At 54.4% G+C, this 9173-nt stretch overlaps 1 protein-coding gene across 2 annotated transcripts; it reads right to left on the reverse strand.

The window, feature by feature from the left end:
* Positions 1–274: 274 nt before the first annotated feature.
* QARS1 (glutaminyl-tRNA synthetase 1) lies at positions 275–6781 on the reverse strand. Of its 2 annotated transcripts, XM_016149900.2 has the most exons (24): positions 6541–6781; positions 6243–6390; positions 5801–5910; positions 5582–5657; positions 5309–5373; positions 4856–4909; positions 4669–4729; positions 4270–4341; positions 4061–4146; positions 3798–3884; positions 3334–3433; positions 3139–3217; positions 2955–3063; positions 2726–2856; positions 2547–2639; positions 2304–2441; positions 2127–2214; positions 1903–2046; positions 1698–1802; positions 1436–1528; positions 1188–1315; positions 1028–1094; positions 828–953; positions 275–415 (listed from the first exon to the last, which is right to left on the reverse strand). In XM_016149900.2, exons 1-24 carry the CDS (start codon positions 6655–6657, stop codon positions 365–367), a joined length of 2328 nt encoding a protein of 775 aa, XP_016005386.1. In that variant the 5' UTR covers positions 6658–6781; the 3' UTR covers positions 275–364. The 2 variants fall into 2 exon arrangements, with proteins under 2 accessions (XP_016005386.1, XP_016005387.1); XM_016149901.2 differs by lacking the exons at positions 6243–6390; positions 6541–6781 and having other exon boundaries at positions 5309–5395; positions 5801–5844.
* Positions 6782–9173: the final 2392 nt, after the last annotated feature.

Consider the following 9173-nt stretch of genomic DNA (forward strand, 5'->3'; position numbering starts at 1 on the left):
CCTGTCCTCTTCATCTACCTAGGCAGGCAGGCAGACACAAACTTTCCAGATCCTTCTGGCAAAGGGCTCCTAACCAGTAGAGCATCATTCCAGGGCCCACACTAACTCAGACCAGACGCAGAGAATATCTTATCAGGCCCTTGAGCACCAAGAAGTGCACCAGCAGTCTCAGAGCTGTCAGTACTGCTGCCTGTGCAGTGCATCGTCCCCTCACCCCACCCCCAGCATGTCTTTTAAGGTCCTCGGGTGCCGGGAGGGAAGACATAACACAGACTCCAGGGGGATTTAGCTGTTCTTTATTGACAAGGAGTCTAGGTACCCCTAGCCTCCAAAGGGATGAGATTAAGTCCACGGGGCTTCCAGCTCACACTTTCCCTGGGTCCTCCCTCAGTGTGACAGTCCGGTTGAAGACAAGCTGGAAGGCAAAGGGGGAAGAATGACCACCAAGCCAGAACTAGGCCAGGAGGCCAGGACAGTTCTCACCAGATACCCCAACCTCTGCCCTCGCCTCATTCATCCTAGAGAAACTGAGGATTAGGAGACTCAGGTTCTCAATAACTTTATGACTTTAGGTAAGGGACTGGATGGCTCTGGGCCTCCATTTTATAATTCTTATAAAACCCCTATGTCTATTCCTGACCTTAGGAGTAAGAAAGGAAGAGTCCAAATGAAATTTTGTACATGGACCTCCTTTTTCCTCCTCAGAACATAACCCCACCTCAGGCGGTGAGGATTTACTAAGGAAATATAGGAAAAGCGTGTGGCACAGTGAATGACAGCCACCACTATCACTGTTGTGGAAATGCCAGGCAGATAAATTCAGGCACCTGTCCCTGGGAGCTGTCTGGATCCACGGAGAAGTAGCCAAGCCGCTCAAACTGGAATTTGTCGAAGGGCTTTGCCAGTGCCACGGAACAGTCCACTAATGCTGCTTCCACCACTTGTAGTGATGCCTGCGAGCAGGGAACTCAGATGGCCATCTAGTCAGGGAGGCCCACCACCCTCACCCTACATCCCATGAGCCTACCGGGTTCAGGTCACTTAAGAATCCACCAGGCACCTCAGCAGGATCCTCAGGGTTTTTGTGCTGAAATCTGCAGCCAGAGTGAAGGTCAGACTCCAGCTGGGCAGCCACAGCAGGCAATGCCCATCTTGTACCTTCCCCCGCCCTTGCTCTGTCCACTCACAGTCGCTCATAGAGGCGAATCTCACATGTCAGAGGCTGTGATACCCAGTGAATAAAGGCCTTGGGCTTTTCTCCAGCATCTGCCCGTCTGCAGGTCACCTCCAGGCTTTCCACACAACCACTGGGGCCCTGAAAGTCGAGGGAGAGAGGCCTATAATCAGACCTAGGGACCGCTACCAGCACTGCAGGCTGCACCCAGATCCTTGCCCCAGCAGGCACTGCAGTAGGAAAGCTACAGCTGGCTCTTACCTTGATAACATGCTGCAACTCGATGACGTAGCCTGTGTGCCTCAGGCCCGCAGGCTGGCCCCATGCCAGGCGCTTATAGCCTGGCTCTGGTTCCTAGAGGTAGGAAGTAGGGTAGACACAAGAGGCTGCAAGTTCAGAAAGGTACAAGAGGCTTCTATCCCAACCCCTATGTCTGGCAAGGCTTGGTTTGTCTTATGCACAACATAGATGGACCTCAGGACTGGGCTCAGCAGCAAACAGGGCCCTCTACCCTCTCATTCACCTCTTTGAAGTCAGTCCTCTCAATGAAAACAATGGATCCAAAGGGAACCTGATGGAAGCCCTTGGTCTCATCAGCTGGAAAGTTGGGCACCTGGATGTCCAAGGACTATAGCAAGAAATGGGTGTCTGAGTCACACTAGGTGCTAGGACACCACCCTGCCCCCCCCCCCACACACACACATGCACACACATTGAGGCAGACCCACCTTGACAGCAGGAAAATTGGTGATGGTGACCTGTAATGGCTCCAGCACAGCCATGGCCCGTGGGGCTGTGTCATTCAGCACATCACGCACACAGGCTTCTAGCAGATGTGGTTCCATCGTGGTCTGTGACACTGTCACCCCCACCTAAGAGAAAAGTTCAGCTTCAGTCACAGCCACAACACAGACTGCCATGCTCAGCACCCACCCAGCCCACTGGGCCATACCCGAGCACAGAAGTTGTTAATGGCCTCAGGTGGGAAGCCCCGCCGTTGGAGGGCTGTGAGTGTGAAGAGCCGTGGGTCGTCCCAGTCCCTGTGGGTAACATAGTGGTGTAAAGGCCTTTGACAATGCATGTCACTAGTACCATCGACTCCTGCTGAGCGAAACACCACCACACTTACCGCACAGCACCAGCTGCCACAAGCTGGAGAATCTTCCTCTTGGAGACAACCGCGTAGTGCAGATTGAGGCGACCGTACTCCCACTGTACCGGGCAATAGACGTCCAGTGCATTGCACAGCCAGAAGTAGGAGGAGCGTCTGGGGTGAGAGGGGAGAGTCAGGACTTCAGACCAGGGAGAGACCATGGGAAGGGCTGCTGGAATCCCACTGGCCCTACCCACCCCATGGACCCAGATCCCTCACCGGGCCTGGAATTCCTTGGTGCAGAGTGAGTGGGTGATGTGCTCGATGGAGTCACAGAGGCAGTGCGTATAGTCATAGGTGGGGTAGATGCACCTGCAGGGCACAGGCAGTGGGCCCCACCATCCAGCCCCACTCTGCCCTACCCATGGCCCACCAACCCATCCCATCCTCATACCCACCAGGTGTCCCCCGTGCGGTGGTGTGGTGTATACTTGATTCGATAGGCCACAGGGTCCATCTTGCCATCCTCCATCACCAACTTCATCCTCAGTGTGGCCTCACCCTCTGCAAACTTGCCCCTGCGCATTGCCTGAGGGGAGCAAGGGCTCAGGCTGCCGCTCAGCAAAGGGGCATCTCATCCTTGGCATCCTGTCCCACCCAGATCCAGCTGCCCCTCCAGAACCCCACCTCGAAGAGCAGCAGTGACTCCTCTACGGGACGGTCTCTCCAGGGCGAGGGCGGTGGATTGTGGCCTTTGAGCTCCTCTCCTCGCTGGTGGCACACATAGGCCTGGCCCCTATGGGGAAGGGATGTCAGTGCCCAGTATGTCCTGGTCAGCCTGCCTGGCCCCAAATCATGGCCCTGGCCTCACCTGTGGATGAGCTCTATAGCCCAGGCATACAGCTGGTCAAAATAATCAGAGGCATATGTCACCTTATAAGGTGTATAACCTGGAGCAGAATGACATACAGTATGAACAACCAGCCAGGGACACCAAATGGCCAGCCATGGCCCTAGGAGAGGCCCACTGTCCACTAGGTCTGCTCAGGCCTTGCCCAGCCCATACCCAGCCAGGCCACCATGTCGCAGATGGCAGTGAAGAACTTTGCTTCCTCCTTCTCAGGGTTGGTGTCATCAAAGCGCAGAAAGCAGATCCCATTGTTGGCCTAGGAGAGTTGCAATATCTGTGAGCTGCCATATCCCCAGCTCCCAGTCCCACTCTTCAAGCTGGGCCATTCTCAGAGCTCTCCCATGTCAGAATTGGAAACATCTCCAGGAGTTTCACTCATCTTCCTGTATCTAAATGGAACCTCTTATGCCAACCTAGATCTAAGAGAGGTGACACTGGGACTTCCTTGCAGAGCTTTTTCCTAATGAGCCCAATGGGTTCCTAGATATGTCACACTTCATGACCTCTGTCTGCTTCAGGTACATTATAGGAGCAGCAGTGAAAGCAGGACGCCTCTCTGGTCTCCAGTCATGGGAGCAGCAAGTAGTCACCCTGCTTCCCAGGTTCCCAGATACACTTACCTTGGCATAGCCAAAGTTGAAATTGATGGCTTTGGCATGTCCAATATGCAGGATTCCATTGGGTTCTGGCGGGAACCGGGTTCGCACCTGCGATGAGGGGAATGGAAGCAGAAGAATCGGGTCAGAGCCCAGACTATCCTAAAGGAACAAATGCCTTTCTCATAGAGGCCACAGAGATAGGTAAGTTGGAGCAGTGTGGGGGCAGCCCAGGCACCCAGGCAAGTGCTGATGACACTAGCCTGCCTGGCCATACTCCTACACACCTGTCCCCCAGTGATTTCCAGGTGCTGTTTCAGTAGATCCATGGTATGTGGAGTGGTCACATAGCCTGGGGTCTTGTAGTTCTCACCTGCCAGGACGAGAACAAGCCTGAGGACCAGGCTGCAGACCAAGATTCCCCACCCCAGACGCCTGGCTATAAGAGTTGCTATCAAGGTCCAACCCTCCCCAGAGTTTTGCCCTGCCTGCTCACCAGGCTTGTGGAACTTAAGTGCCTCCCCTCGGAGCTGCTCCATCAGAGACAGGGTCTGGCCAGCAGTTTCACCTGCAGAGAAGAGACCAAGGAAAACTCAGTCTCCTTGTGGACACAGCTACCACATCTGGCTCAGGGAGGCGCCTGTAGGTACTAGTATCTTGCCACCAGAACCAAGCAGGCCCCTCTTCCCAAAACCCCAAAGACAAAAGATACAGAACCAGACTTCTCAGGCCTCCTCAGGCCAATCTCTGGGTAAAGAGAACAAAGGAAACGCCAAGACTTCCAGCCTTACAACGAAAGGCAGGGTGTTGTGCAGTGGACAAGGCTATAGGGACCCACGAGGTGGAAAGGCTGGAAGTCAGAGAGCTGAATAAGACAGAGTCTCAAGTCTCTCACCATTCTCCACCACATCCTTTGCTGTCTTCCGGTCTGCTGCTTCCAGCTGAGCTTTTGCCACCTGAGAGAAGCCCAGAAGTTGGATCAGGATCTCTCCAGGGCTGGGATTGGGCACTCCCTTCCCCAGCCCAAAGTCTCACCCTATACCACCTCATCCCCAAGGACCCAGGACCATGCTCAGCCCCACCTTAGGTTTCTTCTCCAAGTCAGTCTCCGTCTTGGGACCCAGCAAGTGAAGGACCTGAGCAGAGACCAGAGTCAGGCCTGGGACAGCAGTGTTTTCTTTCCAGGCCCAGCATCAAGATAAGTAATTTACCTCAGCCATCACCCTCTTACAACTCCATGCTAGCACCTTACATGAAGATAGTCATCTTCAAATGAGATGAAGGCCACATCACCCCTATTTCCAAACCGAGGAAACTTGAGGTTCAGAGTAAAGCAACTCACCCCAAATTAGGCACAACCCAGATGCCTGAGTTTTTCAGTGCCCACCCAGGTGCTGCCCCCTCCACACCGGGCCCTATTTATCAGCAGAATAGGGAGAGGGTCTCCTTCCCACGAACCCCATTTATCCCTCAGTGGACTCTAGGCCCTATCCACAGCAGGGTCTTTGCTTGCTTCAGCTCAAGGGGGCACACACCTGCATGTCCACTTCATGCTTGATCATTTTGCCATCTGCCCACTTGAGCATGGCCCGAGCCTCTCCTAGAAACGTGGGCACAAGGAGCTGCAGAAAGGCAAAGGAGAGCACTTCCCACCGTCTTTCCCAAGAAAAGGTTCAGGCTGACCTCAGGAACCAAAGCCTGGTCCCAGCCAGACCACTTTTTAAGGTGCTCCGAATGCTCTCTCACTCACGCCCAGAAGAGAAGGCATGACTGGAGAGAACACAGTCCCCTTCCCAGGCCCTGCTCACCCATCAGCAGTCCCATGTTGAAACGATAACGCTCTGTCAAGAGCTGGGGCCGGTGGCGATTTATGGCCACCTCCACCTATAGAAAGCCAATGCATATGGTTCAGGAAAGTATCCTTCAGAAACATACCCTCACCCTGGGTCTTCCTGGGTGGAGAGGCTGAGCCACTCCTTTTCAGGGTCAGAACTAAGGAGGCAGCCAATGCGTGGGGAAAGACTCACAGCCTCCTCGATCTGCTCTGGGGTAACCACGATGCCCACACCACATTCCTGCTCAAAGTCGACCACGTCAATGGGGTCCAGGGGATGACTTCGCACATACTCAAGCGCAGCTGAGAAAGGACAGCCAATGAGTTTGTGGCATCTTAGCTCCAAGAAGTAGGTAGACAAGGCTCTGAACCCATGAAACCCCAATTATAGGTTAAGCCTTGAACCACCCTAGAGAAGCCCTGGGACCACAAGAAAGAAGTGTGTGTTCCCCAGACCTACACAGTTCCCCAGTCAGTCTCACTAGAAGCGGCTCTCTCCATCCCTCAATGACAGGCTGGTTTAGAGAGGAGTGCTGAACTAGACATTTGGAGAAACACTGGGGACTTGGCAGAAAGGGGTGTTGCCTGAGGAGTGGAAGTGGAGGTGGAAAGGGGTAGGACAGGCGAGGTCTCACCGCTCAGCTGGGGCTCGGTGTGGATCTTCTTATTGGCTATGTAGCTCACGAGGAAAGAGAGACGCCGGGGATCCCTGAGTCGGGAAGCCAAGCCATATAGCAGAGTCCCGGTAGCCTTGTCGATGGTGGAGCCCAGAGTCTGCTGCGCCTGGGGTCAGAGGGGTCAGAAGTCAGAGGGGTCAGAAGAGAAGCCCCACGCCCAGTGCGAAAGGCGTACGAGAGACCAGGCGGGTAGATCCGGATGGGAACCGGCCCGGCGCTGCGTGGGGGCCCTGTCGGCAGCCCAGGCCCAGGGCACCTGGGTCGCTGCCTCGCGCAGCTGCGCGCTCAGAGTCGTGTTCTTGAGCGTCTCGCGGGCCTTCTGCTCGCTCAGGCCGAGACCGGTGAAGAGCGACACGGAGTCCACAGTCGCCATGGCTGGGACACCGGAAACCGAAAGAAAACTTTGGGGCCCATCTGCACGTTGACGTTAGCCCACTGACCAATAGGAGAGTGAAGCTGCCAGGGAGAGCCAATAGCGTCCTTCCTTGGCGGGAGGGGGCGGAGCTCTATGTGGTGGTCGGCGCCATTTAAAGGGCGGAGTGCGGCCAAACTGGCGTTTCTGGATGCTTCGTTTCTCTTTCCGCTGGGTATTTGAGGGGGTACCGGGCGGTGGGAAGCAGACGGGCGGGAGGCAGATGCAGGCATGGCCCATTGCTCTTTGACTTTTCTTCCGCCCTGGAAATCTTGGGACCATCCCAGTCTTCTCGGGAGCAGATGTGAGTCCCTGTCGCGTTTCTCAAGTTACATCTTTGGAGTTGTCATGGAAACAGTTGAGTGAAAATCCGGTTAAGACTCCAGCACAGAGACCATGCGGAATGGCCAATCGAGGGGTCCCATAAGACTAGCACTTTTGGAGTTCCCACCTGGACACACCTAGCCAGGAAGGATCTCGCAGTTTTGTGATGGTTTGGTTTAGTATATGTGCTGCTGAAGTGAGCACTGTGATGGTTTTAAATCTCGTGGCACACTTACCAACCCACCCCCCCTTGCCAAAGCATGCAAATGCCATGAAAACCACAAGCAAATTAGACCTTGAAATCCATCTATAGGCATTTGACAGGATATTTTATTGAAGTTGGGATACAGTGGGGCAGAGGAGATACAATCATGATGATGGCTATTGTGCTGGGGGTGGGGTGTCTCCCCGCAGTCTCACTGGACTTCCAGGACCTGCTGGGAACGGTCAAGTCAATATAGAAGCTGTTTCTTTGTGGACCTGGAGCTGCTGGTAGTGGGATGGTGAGGATATTTCCAAATTGGAAATTGGAAATCAGGCTTTTCGAGGCCTTGGTGTTGCTAATACTAGTGGACCTTCAAGGGCTGGGCATGGTCCTGACTATCACCTGTAGCTATATTCTGGGTCCTGCTTTGTGGCAATATCCCATTAATGACAAAAGGTCTATTTCTTGACCGAAATATGAGTCCCATGTGATAACCAAAGGCCAGGTTCTGCCCAGGGCCACACACTGCCTTAGTATCCAGGTCCAGTCCTGTGTCTTGGGGCTTCCCACCTCCCTATGGCCTTTTGGCCCCAGCCTGATGCCCAGCCAAGTCCAGGTGCAGGCAATGGTGGATGGAGCAGGAAACAGAGATGGGCACCAAGAAGCAGAACCACAGCCCTGTGCTGATGCCTAGCCCACCAAAGGTGTCTGTGAAAAGCAAGGTGCCCACCAATGCCGCTGTCTATTCTGTACCTGATACCACCAAAGGAGTTATTATAATAATATCACTGAGTCCTGCGCATCTGGTGATGGCCCCCTCAATGGGGTTAGGACCTGCATCCTGTTCCCTGGTCTCAGGATACCTACCCTTTGGACCCTGTGGCTCCATGTCACAAGATGAGGCAGTAGCTCCACCAAAAATGCCACAAGTGTCAGTGGCAGGCCAGCCGGTGTTCTGGAGCCCTATGACTTGCATAGAGCAGAACTATGAAGTTGTATGGGCCCAACAGGAGGCTGGCACTACTTTCAGGAAAATCAAGAAAAAAAACAAGCAGAAAAGCCAGGCAGCAGCAGCCAATGAGGCCCACCTGTAGCATGGGAAGAGGCAGGGGCCAGCAGCCAGACCTATGGACAGGTGCCTGCAGCATAAGCTAACAGTGAACATAGAGGCGGTAGAGGCCACAGTGCTGGTGGTCCTAGCAGGACTGCAGTCAGGACAGAGCCCCTTGATCACTGTATCCAGCACATGTAGACCACCTGTGGCCAGACACTTGGGGCTACACACAGTGTAGGCCCAGCACAACCTGTTGTAGCCCATGCCTAGTAGGCCCTCCAGTAGTATGCCAGCATGAGCGCCCAGCTTGGCAATTCCACCGTTTCTGCAGGGGCTCACATCCAGCCCTTCAAGCCCCTCTCCAAGGCCAGCAACCCCACATGGCCCTTGTGCTGTTGTCCTCATGAGGAAAAGCCAACGTTGGTCACAGGCTAGCTTTCCCCAAGAGCTCCCTCTGCTCACCAACACTCTAACTCTAGCCCAGGCTGAGTGGTACTGGCAGAGCCCACATGATGAGCCCCCACAGGCTTGGGGACAGGGATGGACTGACAGGGCTGCCAGAACATTGTCCCACCTCTGCCTGCCTTACACTCTGTGGGGTATCTGAACACCTGTCTCATGAGTACCTTTGTTCCCCATCTCCCTTCAGTTGGAGATGCCCACACCTACCCCCATGAATTGGAGAGAAGAGGGGGCAACATTATCCATGAAGAGAGATAAGGAGGCTTCTCACGAGATTTGCCCTCTCTACATGTGTACAAAGTCACGAAGGCCCCAAGACAGACAAGCTTGCAGACCCACTGTGGGTGAACAGCCTGGGGTTATTGCCAGGAACCAAAATCTTAGGGATTCAAGGGAAAAAATGGCCTGGCAGAACCCAGTACCCTCCCTTCC

This window comes from Rousettus aegyptiacus, unplaced genomic scaffold (assembly GCF_014176215.1).
Source record: "Rousettus aegyptiacus isolate mRouAeg1 unplaced genomic scaffold, mRouAeg1.p scaffold_m13_p_4, whole genome shotgun sequence".
NCBI lineage: Eukaryota > Metazoa > Chordata > Mammalia > Chiroptera > Pteropodidae > Rousettus > Rousettus aegyptiacus.

What these genes read in the sequence shown, in the direction of transcription:
- QARS1 (XM_016149900.2), bottom strand. Translation starts at nt 6,657, where the DNA reads ATGGCGACTGTGGACTCCGTGTCGCTCTTCACCGGTCTCGGCCTGAGC. An exon ending in ACTTAAGTTCCACAAGCCTG is followed by an intron (nt 4,147 to 4,269) that starts GTGAGCAGGCAG and finishes TCGTCCTGGCAG; the next exon opens with GTGAGAACTACAAGACCCCA. An exon ending in AGTTGCAGCATGTTATCAAG is followed by an intron (nt 1,316 to 1,435) that starts GTAAGAGCCAGC and finishes CTCGACTTTCAG; the next exon opens with GGCCCCAGTGGTTGTGTGGA.